The following is a 26,784-nucleotide window of genomic DNA, read 5'->3' on the forward strand; positions in this document are numbered from 1 at the left end:
TGGTCTGGACTATTGTGTTGTAACAATGTGGCCATTTCACACCAATTTGTTCACTGTACTGATTTCTGCAGACAACAGCTCAAGGATTGCAGTGCAGGAAGGGCAATGTTTTCCATTGGCCAGTCATATGATTGTTTGTACAGAAACCAGATGGCAGTTATAAGAGTCGAGGGGCATGAAAGGGAAGCAGTGGTTGGGAAAGGAGTGAGACAGTGTTGTAGCCTCTCCCCAATGTTATTCAATCTGTATATTGAGCAAGCAGTAAAGGAAACAAAAGAAAAATTCGGAGTAGGTATTAAAATTCATGGTCAAGAAGTAAAAACTTTGAGGTTCGCCGATGACATCGTAATTCTGTCAGAGACAGCAAAGGACTTGGAAGAGCAGTTGAACGGAATGGACAGTGTCTTGAAAGGAGGATATAAGATGAACATCAACAAAAGCAAAACGAGGATAATGGAATGTAGTCAAATTAAGTCGGGTGATGCTGAGGGAATTAGATTAGGAAATGAGACACTTCAAGTAATAAGGAGTTTTGCTATTTAGGGAGTAAAATAACTGATGGTGGTCGAAGTAGAGAGGATATAAAATGTAGACTGGCAATGGCAAGGAAAGCGTTTCTCAAGAAGAGAAATTTGTTAACATCGAGTATAGATTTAAGTGTCAGGAAGTCGTTTCTGAAAGTATTTGTATGGAGTGTAGCCATGTATGGAAGTGAAACATGGACGATAACTAGTTTGGACAAGAAGAGAATAGAAGCTTTCGAAATGTGGTGCTACGGAAGAATGCTGAAGATAAGGTGGGTAGATCACGTAACTATTGAGGAGGTATTGAATAGGATTGGGGAGAAGAGAAGTTTGTGGCACAACTTGACTAGAAGAAGGGATCGGTTGGTAGGACATGTTTTGAGGCATCAAGGGATCACAAATTTAACATTGGAGGGCACTGTGGAGGGTAAAAATCGTAGAGGGAGACCAAGAGATGAATACACTAAGCAGATTCAGAAGGATGTAGGTTGCAGTAGGTACTGGGAGATGAAGAAGCTTGCACAGGATAGAGTAGCATGGAGAGCTGCATCAAACCAGTCTCAGGACTGGAGACCACAACAACAACAAGTCGTATGATTAAAACTGAGTGAAACATTCAACAGTGTGCACTTCTGTTGCTAACACTAGCCTTGTCATGCCTCATCAATGCCACCTGCTCTGAAACTGCTATTAGGCTTTGAAGATAATACTGCATCCAGCTCTGCCTCCATTCAGCAGAGGCCACAAGCTGTATACAAATCTGTGTTCACTTCTTCTGCATCCTCTGTGCCACACGTTGGAGTCAAGCAACCACTACCCATTCGACCATCACTAGTTGTGCACTGTGCAGATCCGGTGCCGATATTGCATAACGCATTAACCGGTGTGACTGCTCACTTACCATTCTCATTGCAGCAGTCAGGCACACATTTAAAACCACTGCCATTCAGTGCCACTCAGTGACCATTATGGTTCACAACCATGAAATGTTTTTTTGAGACTTTTGGAATTTCTGATAACGACGGCAATTACTGGCACCTACTCTGCCACCTAGCAGTGCAGGCTAAATTTGTTAGTGGCATTATTCTGATCCCAACACATAAGAACAAATATGAGGCAGTGAAAGCCATCCTATTATAGAGACTTTCATGCACTCCAGAACAGCAACTTGCCATGAGCAACAACTCCAGGGAGGCACACCATTGCAATTTTGGTGCCAACTCCATGCAACCATTGATGTGTCTCTTATGTCAGACATGACATAGTAGACCCTAATTGTGGACCCTTTGTCTAATGAAGTTACTGACTGACCTACAACTCACAATGATTGTCCATGAGTCAGCCCTCTTTTGAGATTGATAGTTGCTGGCAGATCACATGTCTTCAGTGATTTGGATAAATCAATGATAAGGATAAATAACAGCCTAGTCATACTAGAAATACACCCAAGCTTGGCAAACTGCCACGGCCACTCACAAAGAGTTGTTGGCAACCTGTCACGGCGTGGACACCCAGCATCCACCTGTTGACAACAATGCACTAGGTACAATCCCACCCCTTGACTGATGCTTCCTAGTCTCACAGCCAATTTAGCAGCACCAGCCATAACTGTCGTGAGCCCTGGTATTATCTAAACACTACCAGCAGTCCAATGTAAGTGTGCCGGCCCTCGCAGATGAAACAAGAAGCCTATGGCTTTCACACACTGCCAGCCTGCACATCACTATGACAACATCCATGTATGTATCCCTCTTTGTGCTTCACCTCTTGATGCACCAATACTTCTAGATAGGCATAGGATCAGACAAAAGCTCTCTGCCATAGATCAGCACATTGATGTTCAGTTCAACAAGGATTTTACAGCTCCATTCAGTAAATGACTCAGAAATCGTGGTCCATGGTGCCACTGGCCACACTGTGCACCTTTCATGGATCCTGCATTGCACTTAGACATCACTGAGACAGTTGTCAGCATGGACTTCTTATGCATTCACCTGCTCTCACCAGTTGTCCATCCTGCTCTCATTCAACATTCACTGGCACTAGTATTCAGGCCCTCTTCACCTTGACCATGCCTACACTGCTTACATCTGTCCCATGTCCACTCAAGTGGCATCATTTCAATAACATATACTGTGATATGCTTCATGAGTGAGTCACCCTAATGGATAATATTCTGAATAAACAGCAATGCTATGCTGACTTTCACATTTAATCCCAGTGGCTTCACACCAGAGAGTGGGACCTGAAGTGCCACATTGATGATGCAACTACAGATCTGCAACTGGCCAGAGAATGCCTCCACATGGCAGAGTGTCAACAACTTGGGATGGCTTGTGATGTGCCTTGGCTTCTATCCCTGCCTCCATCCCTCTCCTCACCAGCCTTGGTTCACACACAGAGCGCTCCCCACCAACCAAGCCAGCTTCTGCCACCACACATCAACAATCTCCCTAAGGTCACCACAATACTGCCCACAGTGTTAGTAAACTGTGTCATCAACTCTGCCACCTCCTGTATCCATGTGCTTGCATGTGCAATTCATAATGGGTCAGTGCATCATATCATGATCACTAATGGTCCATCAGTTTGCCATGTACTTCAGCACATGAGCCCTGTAGACTTACAGAAACTAAGTTGGGAATAAGTAAACTGTTGCAAGCAGGAGTTGTATATCCTTCTGACAGCCATGGGCTTTCCTCATTAAACTTCTGCCCAAAAAAGATGGTTCAGTCATACTCCATGGTGACTATCAGGCACTGAACTGTAGATGGCAGTTTCCCATACCTAATATCCAAAACTTCACACATGCACTCGCCAGTGTGACAGTGTAAAGTGTTATGGACTGCAAATGCATATACTTACAAATCCTGATACATTCAGATGATATACAGAAAACAGCAATCACCATGCCATTTGGGGTGTTCAAATATCTCTACATGCCTTTCAGTCTGAAGAATGCCACTCAGACGTGAGAGCATTTTATCGATTGACTTCATTGCAGATTTCCCTTTGGTTATACATATGTGAATGACTTCTCTTTTTCTCTAAAAATCACAACTAGAACTATTTCTAGCTGTGCTCCAAGATGGTGGTGTGGTCATTAATGAACCTAAATCACAGTTTTGTCAACCGCAGGTCACATTTCTAAGTTACAAGCTCAACACTTTTGGCATCAAGCTTACGACAGAGCATATATCCACAGTGAGCAACCGAGCGAGGTGGCGCAGTGGTTAGGACACTGGACTCGCATTCGGGAGGACGACGGTTCAATCCCGCGTCCGGCCATCCTGATTTAGGTTTTCCGTGATTTCCCTAGATCACTCCAGGCAAATGCCGGGATGGTTCCTTTCAAAGGGCACGGCCGACTTCCTTCCCTATCCTTCCCTAATCCGAGCTTGTGCTCCGTCACTAATGACCTCGTTGTCGATGGGACGTTAAACACCAATATCCTCCTCCTCCACAGTGAGCAGTCACCCCCTCCATGGAAAGTATCATGATCTGTGCTACTTCCTAGGGATTCTAAATTTCTATAATCACCACATTCTGTATGAGGCTGAGCTGCAAACACCTCTCACAAACACTCTGGTGTGCACCGACAAACAGGGCAACAGGAAAATTCAGTCAACTTCAGAGATGGCAGATACATTTTGACAGGTCAAGTAGTGCTTAACACATGGTGTCACATTGGCACACCCCAACCCCGATGCCCAATTGACTCTTAGAACTGACAAGAGGAGTTCCACTACCAGGGCAGTTCTGCAACAGGAACTTGATGGTGAACCTCAGCCACTCCAGTTTTCCTCCAAGAAACTGTCACCCTCGCAGGCAAAGTGGTGCACATGTAACTGGGAGCTTTTATGAGTCTACTCCATCATTTGGTACTTCTGTGAAGACATCGTGGGTCCACAAGTTATCGTATATGAAGATCACGTGCCAGTAGTAGATACCATAATAAGCCCATCTTTGGATGCAAGCCTGTGGAAGTTCTAGGATTAGGACTTTATTTCACAATATTCCACAGACATCAGACATATACATGGCACAAGACAACATTATTGCACATTGTATTTCATAGTTCAGTGCTGTATCAGTACAATGTGACTTCACAGATGAATGACTTGAGTGTCAGAGAGCTGCGCAGCAATCCAGGCATTGGCCTCCATATCAAATGTTGTTAATTCCCCTAATCTAATGAACCATTATTATGTGGTGTGTTGGAAGACTAACTGTGGCTGTTGGTGCCTCTAATAATGTGTATATTCGAGCTTCTACATAGCTTGAGTCCCCTGGTATTAAGATGACAGTACTTTGCATCAGTGACAGACTCGCATGGCTGAATGTGAAATGAGATTGCCATTGCTGGGCTCATGCCAATGGAGCAAGATAAGTCGTCATGCTCAGCCTCAATTTGGATGCTTTATGATCCCAAAAGCATGCTTTAAGCATATACATCTTGAGACTGTTGGCCCCATATCAGAATCGCATGGCTGTCACTACCTCCTTTCAATGATTAACAGAACCACATAATGGTTCGAAGCAATACCTCTACACAACATTACAGCCAAGACTGCTGCTTGTGCTTTCATTAACCTGTAAGGATCACATGATTCAGAACACCAGAACTTGTTACGGCTGATCAGGGCCACCAGATTGTGTGTGTCCTCTTTAATGCCCTGTACCACTCTGTGGAATACTGCATATGCGCACTACCACCTGTCACCCCAAAGTAATGTGCTCAGAGGGAGGTGACACAGGACTATGAAGGTGGCTCTTTTGTGCCACAGAAAGTCCTGGTCTGAAGCCCTTCTGTGAGTTCTACTTGGTATGTGTACAGCGTACAAGGATGACTTGGAGGTGTCACTGGCAGAGGTGGTGTGCAATGAATCTCTTGCCCTTTCAGCAGACTTTGCGTTTCCTTCTACAGATCCCATTTGGGTGGGCTTCCCCTCACTGGCTCCTTGCATACACCAGCCTATTCACACAGTTCACATCCCACCCACAACACTGAAGGTCATTCAACACTGAAGGTCTTTCCACACGGGGATCTGCCCCAGTGCGATTACGTCATGTCGTGGGACCACTCCGTATTGGTCACATTGCAGCCTCTCCACTTGGGCCTGCACAAAGTCATCAGCAGAGTGCCAGAAACCTCCTATATCCTACTGTGTGGTATGCTGATGATTGATTCCATTACCCACCTGAAACCAGCATGGATACTACATGATGACCACACCCTGTCTGAGACTGCTGACCAGGCTTTGCTGATAGTCCAGGGTCCAGGATGACTGGCATGAGCCTTCTCCACCCCATTCTGCAACAGATTCCTTACATGATACCATGAGCGACAAAACAATCCCCTTTGCACATCCCCACCCCCGCCCTTGCATGCCGCCTGGCTCAGTACCTGCCATGTGGCATTCAGGTGACACCCACATTTCATGTGGCTGGTCATGTGCACATGTGCATGTTGACACTCAGTGCTATTAGTAGCATTTTGTCGGGAAACAGTCCAGCTGTGGTGTGCATTTGTGCCAGCTATGATGTGACCAGTCACATGTACCTGTGCGTGTCAACATTCCCTGTCATCGTCCACCATAATATTTCATACTCCTGGAGTGTGTGTGTATGTGTGTGTGTGTGTGTGTGTGTGTGTGTGTGTGTGTGTGTGTGGGACTGGGGGGGGGGGGGGACGTGGCTCTGTGGGGGATACTGACCTCAAGCATTATGGGTACCTCTCTGATGGAGAAAACAGGAAAGTCTTTGACAAACAGTGAATGGGGATGCGTAGTAGATGGTGCTATTGCACATACGTGTTAGAGGTAGCTCATGTTAATAAAGTGTTATACCATATAGCATACCATGTGTTACTGGTGGTGTTCTGCGAGCCCATAGTTTGATACTTTCTAAAGCAATTTGCTTACTTTGCTAAAGAAATGAATTTGTGCGCAACCTAGAGGTTGGTTAGAACAGCACAGTGCTTTACTAGTCATAGTCCTCTCGGAAGTGGTATGCCGTGGCCTTCCTCTGAAGTCTGACTGGCTTAGTCAGTTTTTAGGGGGCCTGCTGCAATTTGGCATGGACTTTAAACCACAATGTAACATGGCATTCCACAAGCATAATAATTTCCAGAGGTGAAATAAGTTATTATTGGTAGAAAAAAGCTAGGATCAACAGAGGATTGAATCCTGACCTTTGTGTTTCCAATCTGACAGTTACCTGCTTAGCCACAGAGTTCCATGCAGAAGTAATATAGTGCTAATGTAGTACAGCACATTTCTTTAAGGATATCAAAAACCTAATTCCATCTAGAATTAAGTTACACTATTATTCTACACTCCTGGAAATGGAAAAAAGAACACATTGACATCGGTGTGTCAGACCCACCATACTTGCTCCGGACACTGCGAGAGGGCTGTACAAGCAATGATCACACGCACGGCACAGCGGACACACCAGGAACCGCGGTGTTGGCCGTCGAATGGCGCTAGCTGCGCAGCATTTGTGCACCGCCACCGTCAGTGTCAGCCAGTTTGCCGTGGCATACGGAGCTCCATCGCAGTCTTTAACACTGGTAGCATGCCGCGACAGTGTGGACGTGAACCGTATGTGCAGTTGACGGACTTTGAGCGAGGGCGTATAGTGGGCATGCGGGAGGCCGGGTGGACGTACCGCCGAATTGCTCAACACGTGGGGCGTGAGGTCTCCACAGTACATCGATGTTGTCGCCAGTGGTCGGCGGAAGGTGCACGTGCCCGTCGACCTGGGACCGGACCGCAGTGACGCACGGATGCACGCCAAGACCGTAGGATCCTACGCAGTGCAGTAGGGGACCGCACCGCCACTTCCCAGCAAATTAGGGACACTGTTGCTCCTGGGGTATCGGCGAGGACCATTCGCAACCGTCTCCACGAAGCTGGGCTACGGTCCCGCACACCGTTAGGCCGTCTTCCGCTCACGCCCCAACATCGTGCAGCCCGCCTCCAGTGGTGTCGCGACAGGCGTGAATGGAGGGACGAATGGAGACGTGTCGTCTTCAGCGATGAGAGTCGCTTCTGCCTTGGTGCCAATGATGGTCGTATGCGTGTTTGGCGCCGTGCAGGTGAGCGCCACAATCAGGACTGCATACGACCGAGGCACACAGGGCCAACACCCGGCATCATGGTGTGGGGAGCGATCTCCTACACTGGCCGTACACCACTGGTGATCGTCGAGGGGACACTGAATAGTGCACGGTGCATCCAAACCGTCATCGAACCCATCGTTCTACCATTCCTAGACCGGCAAGGGAACTTGCTGTTCCAACAGGACAATGCACGTCCGCATGTATCCCGTGCCACCCAACGTGCTCTAGAAGATGTAAGTCAACTACCCTGGCCAGCAAGATCTCCGGATCTGTCCCCCATTGAGCATGTTTGGGACTGGATGAAGCGTCGTCTCACGCGGTCTGCACGTCCAGCACGAACGCTGGTCCAACTGAGGCGCCAGGTGGAAATGGCATGGCAAGCCGTTCCACAGGACTACATCCAGCATCTCTACGATCGTCTGCATTGGAGAATAGCAGCCTGCATTGCTGCGAAAGGTGGATATACACTGTACTAGTGCCGACACTGTGCATGCTCTGTTGCCTGTGTCTATGTGCCTGTGGTTCTGTCAGTGTGATCATGTGATGTATCTGACCCCAGGAATGTGTCAATAAAGTTTCCCCTTCCTGGGACAATGAATTCACGGTGTTCTTATTTCTATTTCCAGGAGTGTATTTATGTTTCATCTTGCATACAAAAGAATATATTCATATTCCACTTCCATTTACACTATTTCAGTCATATACTCTACTTTGTGATGTCACCTTGAGCAGCGTACTGTGTACAGAAAGTTAGAGAAACAGGCAGAAGAGGAAAAAGGAAACATTGTAATATAAAACTATATAATTTGTGCAGTGTACATTTTATCCAAATGTTTGCTTTAATTTATGAGCTGTTATTATTTGTAAACTGTTCCTCTCTGACAATAGATTTTCAAATTTTATTTTTCACTGTGTATTCAGTTTCAGACTAAACAATGTTCGTATTTTTTTTTTTTTTCATTATGCCTTACATTTCACATTTTTTATCCTCCACAGTAATTTCCTATAGACAATAAGTCCAGCATTTACAGGACCTATTTCAATAAAAGCTAAAGTTTCCATATAAATGCATCCTATTTGCAGCGAATGGTGTCAGTTGAAGAAGTATCAGCACCACAACAAGAAGCGGAACTGAGAACTTCGGGTGGGGTTAGAAATTCTGTGTACTTATCATATTTCTCATCTGGTGGCAACTACTGTCTACAGTTATTTGTGGCTGTTGCATTTGTATTGACACCAGTGGTCATTCTGGGTGGTGACTACTGGCTCTCCTACTGGTAATTTCTTATTCAGTCAACTGAAATTAAGTTAATTAAACTAATGTTAAATGTTAATTTAATGTTAATCAAACAATAATGATGTTAAGGTTTTGTTCCCAAAAGAAGTTCCAGGCACTAAATCTTACCTGAGACACTAGTTTTGTTTGTTTCTTGTTTAACACCATAGGTGCCACATACCAGTATGGAATAAGAAGAATTTACAGCTCGGCCAACATTTTTTGTCTATTAACTGTTGTTATATGCATTGAAGTTACAGGATACACTTTCTGCTATATCTATTAGTGCAAATCAGTTAATCCCTTCCATTCTCTAGACAACTTAGTATCATATTGAGAACTCTTTTATTTCATTCAGGTTTGTGAAATACTTCTGAATGTTCCAAATCAGACAGTTGATGCAATACATGAAGTCATATAAACCTTTGTAAGTGAATGTACGTGTAGTTTATGTGATAGTGGCACTTATTGGATTTTGCCAGACATGAGCTGGGTTAGTAAGCATAAAGTGACAGGTCATTATTTGCAGCATTTTGATTCTGCCTTGAGTCAAACTGTAATTGGAAATTTAACTGGAAAATCTGCTTACAGAGTCTACAGTTATTTTGTAAGTTCTGAGGTTCCACACTTACCTGTTTCCAGAACAAACAGGATTGCTGAACAGACTATACGACAAACCATCAAAGAAAATGAAAATAAAGCAAGGAATGCGTTCAGATGAAGTGTTTTATAACAAAAAATAGAATCTTTGAAATTTAACAATATTATGATAAGGAAACTTTCCACTCATCATATAGCAGAGATGCTGTCACAGATACTCACAACAAAAAGACTGTCACAAATAAAGCTTTTTGCCCGTAAGGCCTTTGTCAAAAATAGATGACAGACACCCAGACACAAGTGCACACGCACACACGCACGCACACACATACACACACACACAGCCGGCCGCGGTGGTCTAGCGGTTCTAGGCGCGCAGTCCGGAACCGCGCGACTGCTACGGTCGCAGGTTCGAATCCTGCCTCGGGCATGGGTGTGTGTGATGTCCTTAGGTTAGTTAGGTTTAAGTAGTTCTAAGTTCTAGGGGACTGATGACCACAGTAGTTAAGTCCCATAGTGCTCAGAGCCATTTGAACCATTTTTGAACACACACACACACACACACACACACACACACACACACACACACTCACAGATGAAACTCACATATACATGACTGCAGTCTCAGGTAACTGTAGTGCAGCTACATTTACCTGAGACTGCGGTGATGCATGTGTGAGTTGTGTTTGCATGAGTGTGTGTGTGCATGTATGGGTTGCATTTGTGTGTGTGTGTGAGTGTGTGTATGTGTGTGTGTGTGTGTGTGTGTGTGTGTGTGTGTGCATGCGTGTGTGTGTTGTCTATTATTGACAAAGGCCTTAATGGCCTGAAAGCTTTATTTGTGACAATCTCTTTGTTGTGCCTATCTGCGACTCAGCATCTCCTCTATATGGCGAGTGGCAACTTTCCTTGTCATAATATTGTTACATTCCATCCTGGATTTTCTATTGTTTATCTTTGAAATTTTGCATAAGCTTGGTATATGGCAGTGAGTCACACACAGTCCTGTGCATACTCTAATTTGTAGTAAATCAGCATTTTTGATTTAGTTACTGTAGCAGATATTCTAACTGACATATTGTGTTACATCTAGTTCTCCCTTTAAGAGGGGTGTTTATTATCTACATTTATCACAAATTAACTCTATTTTTAAGTTTGCTAACAACTATAATTAACCTCAAAAATTTTGTGAAACTAGAAACTTTTACCACAGATTTTTATGTTGCTTTAATATAAATCTTGTTTTGTGCATTTGCTTCAATTCCTATACGGAATTTGTAACTTATTATCTCAACAGATTAAAAGATAATCAGCACGTTTAGTTTAAAGTTACTTCTTCACTGTCCTGTATTACATCACACCAGCCAAAATCCAGCCCCACTGTGATGTTTTTCTCAGACATGGAATGAGTTGGCAGCTGGGAATCCCTCAGACTGTTGTCAAATGATTGGCAGCTGCTGCGAATCATTGTGTTGAAAGAGCTCTCGTAGATTATGTACCTGTGGTACTAGTACTCTCCTCTCCTGTGGATCCTGCCGCCTTTGAAGAACATACGGGATTAGTCAGTACTCATACACTTGCCTGTGTGTTTCATTTCAATGGTAGAGCTAGGCAGCATGTACAGGGTTGATGTGGCCCCGGAAGGACTCGAGGTATTATACCAATCACCCAACCAACAAGTTTGAAGTGCTGTCTTTCACTGAAAATGAATCTGAAGCAGTGGGACTCACTTCACCTGTTTTGGGAAAAACCATTTTGTCTGGTGTCAAGAGGAGGCAAATGCAAAAGGGTAGGGTTCTATTCATCATTGGCAGCTCAAATGTACAGTGAATGATGTACCTGTTAGGGAAATGGGAGCGAAGGACGGGAAAGGACACCAAGTGCACTCAGTGTGTATGCCTGGGCACCTCATTCAGCATGTGAAAGAGGCTATTCCAGCAGCCGTTGAAGGAACAGGGTGCAACCAACTGCAGAGTGTGGTGCACATTGGAGCAAATGATGCCTGTCATGTGAACGCCACGGTCATACTTGACAGAGAAGGTTGAAAAGACCAGCCTTGCACATGGAGTTTCAATAAAGGTCATAATTTGCATCATTGTGCCCAAAACTCATCATGGACCCTTGGTTGTGAGTTGAATGGAAGGACTGAACAGGAGACTTTGAAGGTTCTGCGACAAAATAGGCTGCTACTTCCTGGACTTGTACAATAGGGTTGAGAATTGTAGGGTGTCCCTAAATGGGATGGTGTGCACTACACATTGGATGCTGCTACTCAGGTAGCTGTCTGTGTGCAAGAATATGAAGTACTCATGAAAAGCAGTGATGCTCACACCATACTAGGTACAGAAAGCTGGTTGGAACCTGAAATTGATAGCAGTGAGATTTTTGGGGAAACTTTCAGTGTGTGTCAGAAGGATAGGCTAATGGGTAATGGGGATGGTGTGGGTGGGCACAAAATGGTAATTGGATCCTTCTGTCATCCACCAGATGCATCTCCTGATGTAACCGAAAGCTTTAGAGAAAACTTCAGTTTACTTTTGTATAAGGTCCACAATCATACTGTAATCATTGGTGGAGACTTCAATCATTCAACAGCCAATTGGGAAAATTACAGTTTTGTTAGTGGTGGGCTTGATAAGACATCATGTGAAACATTGCTAAATGCCTTCTCTAAAAACTACCTAGAACATGTAGATTGGAATCCCTCTCAAGATGGAAATATACTGTATCTAATGGCAACAAATAGATGTGACCTCTTTGAGGATGTTAGCATCAAAAAACTTATCAGCAGCCATGATGTAATTGTGGCAGTAATGGTTGCCAAAGAACAAAGGACAACTAAAATAAGCAGAAAGATATACACATATTCAGTAAACTAGATAAAAATCAGTAGTGCTGTGTCTCAACAAAGAACTTCAAACTTTCAGCACAGAGCAGGAGTACGTAGAGGAACCACGGCTCAAGTTTAAAGAAACAGAGACTAGTGCATAATAGGTGTAGTACTACAGGTAGAGAGATGCTGAATGAAACACATTTGGCTGTCAAGAAAGCAATGTGTGAAGCCTTCAGTGACTGCTGTAGCAGAATAGAGTCAAAGGATCTTTCACAAAATCCAAAGAAATCTTGGTCACATGTAAAGACTGTTAGTGGCACCGAAGTAAGTGTCCTGTCCCTAGCAAATGAGACGGGGGGTGAAACTGAGGGTAGCAAAGCAAAATCTGAAATGCTTAACTCTGTTTTCAAATGTTCCTTTACAAAGGAAAACACAGGAGAATTGCCCCAATTTAATCCTCAATCCAGTGAAAAGGTGAGGCAATTAAGTATTAGTGTCTGTGGCATTAAGAAACAGCTGAAATCATTAAAATTGAACAAATCTCCAGGGCTGATGGAATCCTTGTCAGATTCTGTACTTACCTAATAGCATCAAAAGTCTGGCAGATAGCCATATAGCATTTAAAAGGAAATTAAAAGAATTTCTTAATGGCAACTCCTTCTACTCATTAGATGAGTTTTTGGATATAGTAAGTGGGTAATTTCCCAACCCCACAAACTAAAAATAAAAAAAATATTTAAAAAAATTAAAAATATTGAGTGTCATGTAATATTTTGTTTAATGTAATATCTTGTATAGACACCTTTTATTAACCTGACACATTCCACATCATTACGAAGTGTTGTATTCATGATCTATGGAACAAGTACTAATCTAATCTAATTTGTGGCTGAGTTAGCTCCTCTTCTAACTATGATCTATCGTAGATAAATCAAACAAAAAAACATCTATTTGCTATAGCATCTTAGATCATATTCTGAGCTCAAACATAATGAGGTGTCTCAAACAGAATAACCTCCTCCATGCCAACCAGTATGGATTCAGAAAACATCAATCACATTAAAACTGATTCATACTTTTATCCCATGACATACTGTTATCCCATGACATACTCCAAGATTTGGAACAAGGCAGTTAGGTTGGTGGAATATTTCTCAATTCTGAAAAGCCATTGACTCAGTACCACACCCATGCTTATTGTCAAAGGTATGATCACATCGGGTATCAAGTGAAATTTGTGAATGGATTGAGGATTTTTGGGTCGGGAGGGAGCAACATGTTATCTCAGATGGAGAGTCATTGTCAGATGCAGCATATGACTCAGTACCATTCCTATGCTTATTGTCAAAGGTAGGATCATATGGAGCATCAAGCGAAATTCATGAGTGGATGTTATCTTGGATGGAGAGGCTTTGTCAAATGTAGAAATAACTTCAGGTGTGCACAAGGGAAAGGTGTTTGAATACGTTCTTTTCAAAATGGCATAAATATTCAGTCAGATTTTGATAAGATTTGAAAGTGTGCAAAGATTGGCAACTGGCTTTAGATGTTTACAAATGTAAATCGTGATCTGCACAAAGTGAAAATCATAGTATCCTGTGTCTATAATATCACTCTTAGAATCAGCCAAGTCAAATGAATACTCAGGTTTAACACTATGTAGGGATATGGAATGGATTGATCACACAGGCTCAGTTGTGGATAAAGCAGGTGGTAGACTTTGGTTTATTGGTAGAGTACTGGGGAAGTGAAATCAGTCTACAAAGGAGATTGCTTACAAATCACTCATGCAACCCATTCTAGAATATTGCTCAAGTATGTGGTGGGATCCATACCAAGTAGGAGTAACAAGAAATATTGACTGTACAACCTCTGACAATAAATTTTGGCGAATAGTCCTGTAACATTGACGTAGATGAACTGTGAACTACAGTTAACTTACTGTCCTTTGAAATAGTCATCTCCCATAACTATGCACCACTGTGCTCTGTGATACATGTCTTAGAAACTTTGCACTAAGTCTTCCTTTGGGATGGTGTTCAAAAGCCACATCACATTTGGTTGTATGTCAGGAATATTGTCAAATCTCTTTGCTTTCAAAGCAAGTTTGGGTCGAGGGAATAGGAAGAAGTCTGGAGGATTGAGACCCAGCAAGTATTGTGGATGTTCAAGTGGCACCACCCCTTTATTGCCAGGAACTGTTCCATGATATTGGCTGTGCGTGGGTGAGTGTTGTCATGAACAAAAAACCAGGAACCTTGTTGTGTGTACTGGGGTTGTACCCTGTGTAGACGTTGCATGTAACAGGTTGAAATTTCAACATACCATGCAGTGTTCAATGTCATTCCCTCAGGTAGAAATTCCTTGCAGATAATGCCTTGACAATAAAAAAGTGATGAGCATCGTTTTGATGTGAGATTTTTTGGCTCTGACATTTTTCTGACAAGTTGATGTCAAAGAATGCCATTTCATTTCAGGATCATACTGGAGACACCAGGTTTCATCCCCAGTGACAATACCATTCAAGGAATTGAATGTCACATCCACTGTTTTTACAAAATCCTGTGAAGCCTCTAAACATGCCTGCTTCTTATCATCAGTCAAGTGATGTGGCACAAGACGACAACACATTTTCGCTTTCCCCAACTCCTGGGTAAGGATTTGTCGCACAGATTCACGGTTCATCTGCAGTTCATCCACTATCATGCACACAGTTAATCAACAGTCATTCGTGATTAATGTCCTCATTTTCTCAGTGTTTTTGTCACTGATGGCTGTCGCTGGTTGTCCGCTACAGGGATTGTCAGAAAAACTTTCCCAGCCTCTTCAAAAATGGGTGAACCACTCATACTCCCACTTCATGAACAGTGCTTGATCTCCATAAACATACCAGCATTGTATGCATTTCTTTCCATGTCTTGCCAAGCTTAAAACAAAATTTTAAATTGATCCTTTGCTCATTCATTATCTGTTCTCAGTTAAGAACCGATGCACTACACAAGCACTTCATCAGACAGGTCTAACATGTAACACACACGATGCTCAACTGAACTACGGTGGGGGCAGGTTGTCAACACCGGGCACTATGCAGGTGCAGCATTGTGAGTCACCAGTGTTGCCTGATCGATCGTTCTGACTTCATTCACCAAACTTTATTGTCAGAGCTTGTATATACAGAAGGGTAGTGGGAATGGTCACGTTGTGTGTTTGCTGATGGGGGTGTGTCACAGAGGTACTGATAAACTGAACTGGCAGACTCATGAAGATTGATGGAAACTGTCCTGAGAAAGGCTGCTAATAAAGTTTCAAGAACTGCCTTTAAATGATGACTCTAGACATATACTACAACAGCCTGTGTGTCACTCACATAGGGGTTGTGAGGACAAGAGTAGAATAACCAATGCACCGAGACATTCAAAATGGCTCTGAGCACTATGGGACTTAACATCTATGGTCATCAGTCCCATAGAACTTAGAACTACTTAAACCTAACTAACCTAAGGACAGCACACAACACCCAGTCATCACGAGGCAGAGAAAATCCCTGACCCCGCCGGGAATCGAACCCGGGAACACGGGCGTGGGAAGCGAGAACGCTACCGCACGACCACGAGATGCGGACCACCGAGACATTCAAACAATCAGTCTTCCCACACTCCAATCTTGGAACAGGAAGAAACACTAATGATGGGGAAGAAGTATTTTCTTGTGCTCCACAATTTTCATTGTTATCAGTGGGATATATTGGTGATACGGTGTCCATTTTCGGCATGAAATTGTAGGAGGTGTCTTGAAAGTACAAAGCTGTGAATATCACATGTTTATTGGCACATATTTGCCAAGCTGACTTCTGGTATTTCCTTTAAGATGACTAAAATCATGTATCTCAAATTAATTCTCTTCAAAAACATAGATCCTAACACTTCACATAAGATTTAAATGTTGTTATTGTGTTAAGTGCACCAAAACTCATGGGTGTGTGTTGCTATTTTGAGGATTTATGGACATTCAGTACCATGAAAAAGTATAAAGTGCCAGAGCATCAGCTATACTCTATACTCATGGTGTATACAATTTTGGCAGTAGTATCCTTGATTTAAAAAATCTTCCCCTCAAATTTCACTGTATATGTACATGAATAAACAAATGTTTTTGAGAATTTATGGAAATTAGGAGTGTTGTGTATAACATATTTTGTAATAAATTGGCATTTGGTAATTACAGTTATTGTAGCAATTATTATAACTATGAATTCTTAGATTTAGTTTTTTCTTTCAATGAAAGTGCATATCATCTGCATTTATCATAAACCCCAGGTATTTTTGAGTTTGTTATGTTAATTCATTAGTGATCATATCAGGGACTCAGAACATCTTAACTGCAAAATTTCTCTTGTCATAACAGAAATCATTTTAGCAGCATCAGGGACTCCATAAATCTTAATTGCAAAATTTCCCTTGTCATAACATAAATTGTTTTGTGAGTGTCGAGCAGTTTAGTTTGTAAAGGGAACTTGCAATCCTTGTAGCTTAACAGATCCAAGAACTGAAAGAGAACAAGCAAGTGTGTTTACTGTTCTGTACAACATTGCACAAACCACACCACTGTGAATAGCTGTACTCAGACAAAAAATAAATCAGTTGCTGTTCATAAGCAGCTTGTAAATCACCTCGACTACTGTCACTCAAAAGGTAGCTTCTGTGAATGGGTGTGTTGGGTTTCCTACACAGAGATGTATGTACCTCAGATACTAAAGGTACCTCAAATACTTTTGTCCCTTGTAGATACTGCCTCCTCTACAGGAAGTACCAGACCTATCACCACCTGTCACCTTGACTGTGAGTGGAACATCAGAGTTAGATTTAGGTGCTCCGTACAGGGGGCTCAGGGACACACAACCGACAAAGTGGCAATGCTGTCTTCTTCTGAAACTGAAACTGAGCCAGTGGGACACACTATACCTGTTTGGAAACATGCTGAATCCTGTATCAAAGGAAGGTAACCACAAAATAGAGGGGTCTATTCATCAGCAGCAGCTTGAACTTATTGCAAATAATGGTACTCCTTAGGGAAGTTGCATCTAGGGAGTGGATCACCTTGTACACTCGTTGTGTATGCCGGAATACCTCATTCAATATGTGAAGGGGCTGTTCCAGAGGCCATTGAGGGAACAAGATGCATGCAACTTCAGATTGTGGTTCACATTGCAACAAAATGTTTATGTCATCTGGGGGCTAAGATAGTACTTGGATTGTTCAAGTGACTGTCATAGAAAGTTGAGGAGATCAGCCTTGTTCATTTAATTTCCATGAAGCTTGCAATCTGCAGCTTTGTCTCCAGAAATAATCATGGCCCTCCACTTCTGAGTCAAGTGGAATGCTTGAAACGGAAACTCTGATGGCTCTATAACTAGCCAACTTCCTAGACTAGTGCCACAGGTCTGAGGACTATAGAATATGTCCAAATAGGTCAAATGTGCACTACAACAATAGGTTGCTACTCAGGTAGCTGACTGTTTGTAGGATGTACACAATAGTTTTTTAGACTGACAACTCTCCATACAGTTCAGGTAATGAAAACTTTGTGAGGCGAAGAAGTACACTCAAGTCCAGAAAAAAGACAGAACACCTCAAATGATTAAAGACAGGATTTTCATATTCATTAGTGTGTTCTACAGAAAGAAAGGCATTTCAGTCAACTTGGTTCAGCAAGTGTCCTGTTGCCTACTAGGCACAAGGTCTGCCAAAGACCCAGATAACTTGTTCCAAAGGTGATAGAACCAATGCTTATAAGGCACAAATGGTATCCTGTGATACAGCCATCCATGCTGCATTCAGCAAGTTCCAAAGTTCATTTGTGGTGATTGGCATTGGGTCACAGCACTGCACTCATTGTTTTACCATATCCCACTCAGCTTTGATTGGTGACAAGTCAGGTGGGTGGGCCAGGGCAAAAGGCTGACATCCTGTGACATCAAGGAGGCACATTTTCATGCAGCAACATATGGTCATGCATTGTATTGCTGAAAATTGGCATCTGGGGTGTTGTGCAGAAAGGGTATGGCTAAGGGTCACAGGATGTCATTTATGTAGGTCACACTGCTCACAGTGCCCTGGACATGCACCAACTGTGATTTATGCTTGCACGTAATAGCACCCCACACCACAGGGCCTTGAGTTGTTGCTGTATCTCTTGTGCAAATGCAGTCACTGTGGTTCTGCTCTGCCTGTCTGTGGTGAACCAAAATGCGGCCATCATTTTCAAACAAACACAACCTTGATTCATCTGAAATCACTACCTGATGCCATTTCTATCCCCAGTAATGTCATTCCATACACAATTGTTGTCTATCATGTTTCTGCACATTCGTCAAAGGTAGAAAGAGAAATGGATGATGCACATGCAATCCATTCCTTAATAAACAGCAAAAGACTGTCAGCCCTGATAGTGTGTGATGTGTTACTCTGTTCCACTGCTGCACCAGAGTGAGGAGGATGCAAATCTATCCAGCAGTGCCATTCAAATGTGGTGTCGATCTTCTCAGCGGGTGGTCTGGATGGTGCAAGCTGACCCATCTCATCGTTTTCTATGGCCTTCTGTGAACCATTCGGCACACACCCATTGCTCTGCTGAAATGCTTCATCCAATGCAAACAGCTGTTTCCCAGATGGGTGCATCATATTCTCTCATGCCAATAATTTGCTCCCTTTTAAAACTCACTGATTTGATGGTATGGTTCACACATACACTCTGAGGCATCCCACATGTCTTCTCAAGTCACACTGATCCATTACCTTCTGTTTATAGTGACTAGAGCCATAGGCACATTTTACTGGTAGGTGGTGTGCTGAAATATTAACATTGACCTCAAACCCCTGGACTGACATGATTCAAACCCTATTCATTTCTGCAGAACATACTAATTTACATGTTCTGTAAATATGAACATCCTCTCTAGTTTTTCTAGGTGTTCTATATTTTTTGATGTGAATGTATTAGCATAAGGTCTAGAGAAATGCCCCCCACAGATGAGAGTATTAAAATCTTAGTGATCAGCTGCCAAACTATTTGCCAGGGTTTGAAAAACTATTAAAAAGCAGTGAAGCTCACACGATACTATCTGTACCAGATAGGGTTGATAGAAGAGATAGAGACGATCCAACAGAGAACAGTGCGCTTCATTACAGGATCATTTAGTAATTGCAAAAGCGTTACAGAGATGATAGATAAACTCCAGTGGAAGACTCTGCAGGAGAGACACTCAGTAGCTCAGTATGGGCTTTTGTTGAAGTTTCGAGAACATACCTTCACTGAGGAGTCAAGCTGTATATTGCTCCCTCCTACGTATATCTCGCAAAGAGACCATGAGGATAAAATCAGAGAGATTAGAGCCCACATAGAGGCATATCGACAATCCTTTTTTCCACAAACAATACGAGACTGGAATAGAAGGGAGAACCGATAGAGGTACACAAGGTACCCTCCACCACACACCGTCATGTGGCTTGCGGAGTATGGATGTAGATGTAGATGCAGAAGGATAGACTAATGGGAAATGGAGATGATGTATTTGTTGCATTTGGCAAGGACCTCATATCCACTGAGATACAATTTGAAGCTGCATATGAGGTGGATCTGGCATGGCTCAGTATTAAGGGTGGCGATAAACTTGTAAGTGGATATTTCTGTCAACCACCAGACTCATTCCGAGGTGTAACCAAAAGCTTTTGAGAATCATTGTTTGCTACTGAATATTTTCCCCAATGTTGTTGTCAGCACAGAGAGAGATTTTAATCAGCCAACAATTTATAGGGATAGTTACAGTTTTGTTAGTATTGCACTATTGCACCCAATATTTGGAGAATCATCAATGTTACGTAGTTGTTTGAAATTTAAAGACCTTTACATGAGAAGCTAACATTACGTCTGGGCCCCATAGGCTCTTGTGAAGTGACATAGAAAAGTTACACCATTGCTTGCCAGTTTCTGACTTTTGGATACATGCATGTTGTTTGAGTTAATTTTGACAGTAGACTTTTATGGAGGTGTTAAACTGTTACTAGCTTACCTGAGACTAGTGACTTTGGGGTAGTGTAGCCTATTTAAAGAGTTGTGTATAGGTATGTCCTGACCACTACATAATGTTTTGAAAATCAGCTACATTAGATTTTACTGTTTTGAAGGGACTATAATACTTGACTGTTTTCTGCTCTCAGAAAAATATCAAAGATTAGCAAGTTATAAAAAAATACTGAATCCTGCTATGACTCCTCATCGGGAATACCTTAACTATGAGTTTGGCACCCATCTTGCAAATAATTTTACATCATTGTACATTATTTAAAAGCTTAATTAGTGGCCTAGTTAAGTATTGAGGGGTGTCTTCTGATTCGGAAAAAATATGGTCACAAAAATATAGTGTCAAAGTTTTGGATCTAGCAAACACAAAGACAAAACTGGCAACAGAAATTACACTGATATACACTTTCAGAGTCAATTATTTTATAAGTTAATTAGTTTCAGTTAATTCAAAGTATGTTTCCAAAAAGAATATCTGCTTTCGAATGAGTGGTAACAATACCTTGGATTTTATGGATTTGCTCGAAATGGTGGTGGTGGTTAGTGTTTAACGTCCCGTCGACAACGAGGTCATTGGAGGGTAAAAATCGTAGGGGGAGACCAAGAGATGAATACACTAAGCAGATTCAGAAGGATGTAGGTTGCAGTAGGTACTGGGAGATGAAGAAGCTTGCACAGGATAGAGTAGCATGGAGGACGGAGCGGAAGCTCGGGTTAGGGAAGGATTGGGAAGGAAATCGGCCGTGCCCTTTCAAAGGAACCATCTCAGCATTTGCCTGAAACGATTTAGGGAAATCACGGAAAACCTAAATCAGGATGGCCGGAGACGGGATTGAACCGTCGTTCTCCCGAATGCGAGTCCAGTGTGCTAACCACTGCGCCACCTCGCTCGGTGCTCGAAATGTTCTTTCCATTAGGTACTGTAGTAGAATTTTCAATTAGTTACAGTTTTTAGCTGAGTGAGCATCACATAAAACTAATTATGATATTTGAATCAGGAACATAAGCAGAATTAACTGAACAATGAATTTAACTGGAACTTTAACTAAGTAACATTCCGGAAAAAAAATGAAAAAAATTAGTTATTCATGGGAGTATAAAACATAACATATGGAGGAGTTCCCAACTTGGTACATCTCAAGCTTGACACCCCAAGCAGCTGCTTATGTTGGTTGGGCCTTAAGCTGGCCCTGACTCTTTTACCCATAGTAAGTTGTATCATAGATTACTCAAATGAAAAACTATGCCCAGTTGTTGGAAAAAGCTCCCTGTTTCTACAAGAAGGATAACAGAAGTGCTCTGCAAAATCTTTAACATCCAACTGTTTTAGAGTCTGAGCTCAAACATAATGAAATGCCTGAAATAAAATGACCTCATCCACGCCAAACAACACAGATACAGAAAACATTGATCATGTGAATTCCATCTTGTGCTTTTCTCAGATGACCTACAGAAAGAGACAGATCAGAAGGGTCATGTAGATGCAGCATTCTTGAATTCCAAAAAGACTTGGACTCATTATCACATTAATAATTATTATTGAGAGTGCAGTCATATGGGATAGCAAGTGAACTTTGTAACTGGACTTTCTTGGTAAGGAGAAAAAAAGTTCAAATGTGTGTGAAATCTTATGGGACTTAACTGCTAAGGTCATCAGTCCCTAAATTTACACACTACTTAACCTAAATTATCCTAAGGACAAACACACACACCCATGCCCGAGGGAGGACTCGAACCTCCGCCGGGACCAGCCGCACAGTTCAGGAGAAAACAGACCATTATATTGGATGGAGAGTCAGTGATAGACGTAGCAGTAACTTCAGGCATGCCCAAGGAAGTATGTTTGGGCCCTTTCTGTTCATGTTGTTTATTATTTACCCAGCAGGAAGTATTAATTGTAACCTTGGACTAATGAAGTATTGTCTGAAAAAAGGTCTTGATAAGATTCAAAGTTGTGTGAAGAACAGCTACTTGATTCAAAAATTCAGAACGTAAAACTTTATGTTTCAAAAAATTCAAAAATGTAGTACCGTATTACTTCAATAGCAATGAGTCACAATTGAAATGAGTCAACTTATACAAAACCTTGGGTTTGACAGTTTGTGGAGCTACAGAATGGGTTGAACACATAGGCTCAGTTGTAGATAGAGGAGGTGGTAGACTTTGGTTTGTTGGCAAGATATTAGAAAAATGCAGGCAGTCTTCAGTCCAAGAACATTACTCAACTATGTGGGACACATACCAAATAGGAGTAGTGGGGGATATTGAACGTATACAGAGAAAGGTAGCAATAATTGTCACAGGCCTCTTTAAACCATGGGATAGTGTCATGGACATCTTGAGGAATTTGAAGTGTCCAACATATGAAGGTAGATGAAAACTATGCTGTGAAATACTGCTTACAGAATTTCAAGGACCAGCTTCAAATGAGGAATTTGGGGATTTAGTACACTATGTGATCCAAAGTATCCAGACACCTGGCTGAAAATTACTTACAAGTTCATGGCACCCTCCATCGGTAATGCTGGAATTCAATATGATGTTTGCCCACCCTTAGCTTTGATGACAGCTTCCACTCTCACAGGCATATGTTCAATCAGGGGCTGGAAGGTTTGTTGTGGAAAGGCAGCCCATTCTTCACAGAGCACTGCCCTGAGGAGAGGTATCGATGTCAGTCAGTGTGGCCTGGCATGAAGTTGGCATTCCAAAACATCCCAAAGGTGTTCTGCAGGATTCAGGTCAGGACACTGTGCAGGACAGTCCATTACAGAGATGTTATTGTTGTGTAACCACTCCACCACAGGCTTTGAATTATGAACAGGTGCTCGATGAGTTGAAAGCTGCAATCGCCATCCCCAAATTGCTCTTCAACAGTGGGAAACAAGAAGGTGCTTAAAACATCATTGTAGGCCTGTGCTGTGATAGTGCCACTCAAAAAAAATGAGGGGTGCAAGACCCATTCATGAAAAACACAATCATACTGTAACACCACTGCCTCCAAATTTTACACTGGCAGATGATGTTCTCCGGGCATTCGGCATACCCACACACTGCCATCAGATTACCTCATTCTGTACAGTGATTCATCACTCTACACAGCGTTTCTCTACTGTTCAGTCATATAATGTTTATGCTCCTTACACCAAGCGAGTTGTCGTTTGGCATTTACAGGCGTGGTGTGTGATATATGAGCAGCTGCTCGACCATGAAATCCAAGATTTCTCACCTCCCGCCTAACTGTCATAGTACTTGCAGTGGATCCTGATGCAGTTTGGAATTCCCATGTGATGGTCTGGATAGATTTCTGCCTATTACACATCACGACCCTCTTTAACTGTTGGCAGTCTCTGTCAGTCAACAGATGAGGTCGGCCCGTACGTTTTTGTGCTGTACGTGTCCCTTCACATTTCCACTTCACTATGGCATCGGGATGTTTAGGAGTATGGAAATTTTGTGTACAGATGTATGACACAAGTGACACCCAGTCACCTAACCATGTTTGAAGTCTGTTAGTTCTGCAGAGTGGCCCATTCTGCTCTCTCACAATGTCTAATGATTACTGAGGTCGCTGATATAGGGTACCTGGCAGCAGTTGGCAGCACAATGCACCCAATATGAAAACATACCTTTTTGGGGGTGACCAAATACTTTTGATCCCATAGTGCGCAACACCACATGTGTTGTTGTTGTGGTCTTCAATCCAGAGACTGGTTTGATGCAGCTCTCCATGTTACTCTATCCTGTGCAAGTGTGCAAGCCTCTTCATCTCCCAGTACCTACTGCAACCTACATCCTTCTGAATCTGTTTAGTGTATTCATCTCTTGGTCTCCCTCTATGATTTTTACTGTCCGCACTGCCCTCCAATAATAAATTGGTGATCCCTTGATGCCTCAGAATATGTCCTACCAAGTGATCCCTTCTTCAAGTCAAGTTGTGCCTAAAATTTCGCTTCTCCCCAATTCTATTCAATACCTCCTCATTAGTTATGTGATCTAACCTTCAGCATTCTTGTGTAACACCACATTTCGAAAGCTTCTATTCTCTTCTTGTCTAAACTATTTATTGTCTACATTTCACATCCATACATGGCTACTCTCCATACAAATACTTTCAGAAACGACTTCCTAACACTTAAATCTATACTCAATGTTAACAAATTTCTCTCCTTCAGAAATGCTTTCCTTACCATTGCCGGTCTACATTGTATATCTTCTCTACTTCAACCATCTTCATTATTTTGCTCCACAAATAGCAAAACTCCTTTGCTACTTTAAGTGTATCATTTCCTAATCTAATTCTCTCTGCATCACCTGACTTAATTTGACTACATTCCATTATCCTCGTTTTGCTTTTGTTGATGATCATCTTATATCCTCCTTTCAAGACACTGCCCATTCCATTCAGCTGCTCTTTCATGTCCTTTGCTGTCTCTGACACAATTACAATGTCATCGGCGAACCTCAAAGTTTTAATTTCTTCTCCTGAATTTTTCTTTTGTTTCCTTTACTGCTTGCTCAATATACAGAATTGGGTTTCCATCTGAGCTCTTGATATTCATGCAAGTGGTTCTCTTTTCTTCAAAGATCTCTTTAATTTTCCTGTAGGCAGTATCTGTCTTACCTCTAGTGATATACGTCTCTACATCCTTACATTTGTCCTCTAGCCATCCTTGCTTAGCCATTTTGCACTTCCTGTCGATCTCATTGTTGAGACGTTTGTATTCCTTTTTGCCTGCTTCATTTACTGCATTTTCGTATTTTCTCCTTTCATCAATTAAATTCAGTATCTCTTCTGTTACCCAAGGATTTCTATTAGCCCTCGCCTTTTATCTGCTTGATCCTCTGCTGCCTTCACTATTTCATCTCTCAAAGCTACCCATTCTTCTTCTACTGTATTTCTTTCCCCCATTCTTGTCAATCGTTCCCTAATGCTCTCCCTGAAACTCTCTACAACCTCTGGTTCTGTCAGTTTATCCAGGTCCCATTTCCTTTAATTCCCACTCTTTTGCAGTTTCTTTAGTTTTAATCTACAGTTCATAACCAATAGATTGTGGTCAGAGTCCACATCTGCCCCTGGAAATGGCTTACAATTTAAAAACTGGTTCCTAAATCTCTGTCTGGGCATTATATAATCTATCTGAAACCTGTCAGTATCTCCAGGCTTCTTCCATGTATACAACCTTCTTTTATGATTCTTGAACCAAGTGTTAGCTACGTTGAAGTTATGCTCTGCGCAAAATTCTACCAGGTGGCCTCCTCTTTGATTCCTCACCCCCATTCCATATTCACCTACTATGCTTTCTTCTCTTCCTTTTCCTACTATTGAATTCCAGTCACCCATGACTATTAAACTTTCATCTCCCTTCACTATCTGAATAATTTCTTTTTTCTCATCATACATTTCATCAGTCTCTTCATCATCTGTGGAGCTAGTCGGCATATAAACTTGTACTATTATGGTAGGTGTGGGCTTCATATCTATCTTGGCCACAATAATGCATTCACTATGCTGTTTGTAGTAGCTTACCCGTACTCCTATTTTTTTTATTCATTATTAAACCTACTCCTGCATTTCCCCTATTTGATTTTGTATTTATAACCCTGTATTCACCTGACCAAAAGTCTTGTTCCTCCTGCCACCGAACTTCACTAATTCTCACTATATCTAACTTTAACCTGTCTGTTTCCATTTTTAAATTTTCTAACCTACCTGCCTGATTAAGGGATCTGACATTCCACGCTCTGACCCATAGATCGCCAGTTGTCTTTCTCCTAATAACAACATCCTCCTGAGTAGTCCCTGGCCGGAGATCTGAATGGGGGACTATTTTACCTCTGGAATATTTTACCCAAGAGGATGCCATCATCATTTAACCATACAGTAAAGCTACATGCCCTTGGGAAAAATTAGGGCTGTAGTTTCTCCTTGCTTTCAGCTGTTCGCAATACCAGCACAGCAAGGCCGTTTTGGTTGGTGTTACAAGGCCAGATCAGTCAATCACCACATGTATTACTCCCAAAGAAATTGCAAAAATGAAGTTAGACTAATTGCAAGGCACACAGATTCATTTAAGGAATAATTCTTTCCACACACCACACATTAATGGAACTGTATTAATAAGTGGTACATGCCATTCACTCCACAGAGTATAGATGTAGATGTATTGATTGGCATGCAGTTGTATTTCCATACCTTTAAATCTACATCCATACTCTACAAACCACTGTAAAGTGAATGACAGAGCCATAGGCTAATCTTTTGTTTGAAGTCCCATCAGAAGTGATACATAGGAGGCAGCAGTATATTCCTGAATTATTCACTTAATAATGGCTCTGGAAACTTTGT

The 26,784-nt window shown here is 42.1% G+C and overlaps 1 protein-coding gene across 4 annotated transcripts in view; it reads left to right on the plus strand.

Annotated features, from left to right (window-relative positions):
- Window positions 1-26,784, plus strand: part of LOC124593680 (ATP-binding cassette sub-family C member 4-like) — a 473,970-nt gene that overhangs the window by 287,233 nt on the left and 159,953 nt on the right. For all 4 annotated transcript variants that reach the window (XM_047131977.1, XM_047131979.1, XM_047131978.1 and 1 more), the window contains one exon: window positions 8,734-8,927. In XM_047131977.1, the coding sequence (XP_046987933.1) occupies window positions 8,734-8,927 (194 nt within the window). The remainder of the gene's footprint in view (window positions 1-8,733; window positions 8,928-26,784) is intronic.

The sequence above is a fragment of the Schistocerca americana genome, chromosome 2 (assembly GCF_021461395.2).
Source record: "Schistocerca americana isolate TAMUIC-IGC-003095 chromosome 2, iqSchAmer2.1, whole genome shotgun sequence".
Lineage (NCBI taxonomy): Eukaryota > Metazoa > Arthropoda > Insecta > Orthoptera > Acrididae > Schistocerca > Schistocerca americana.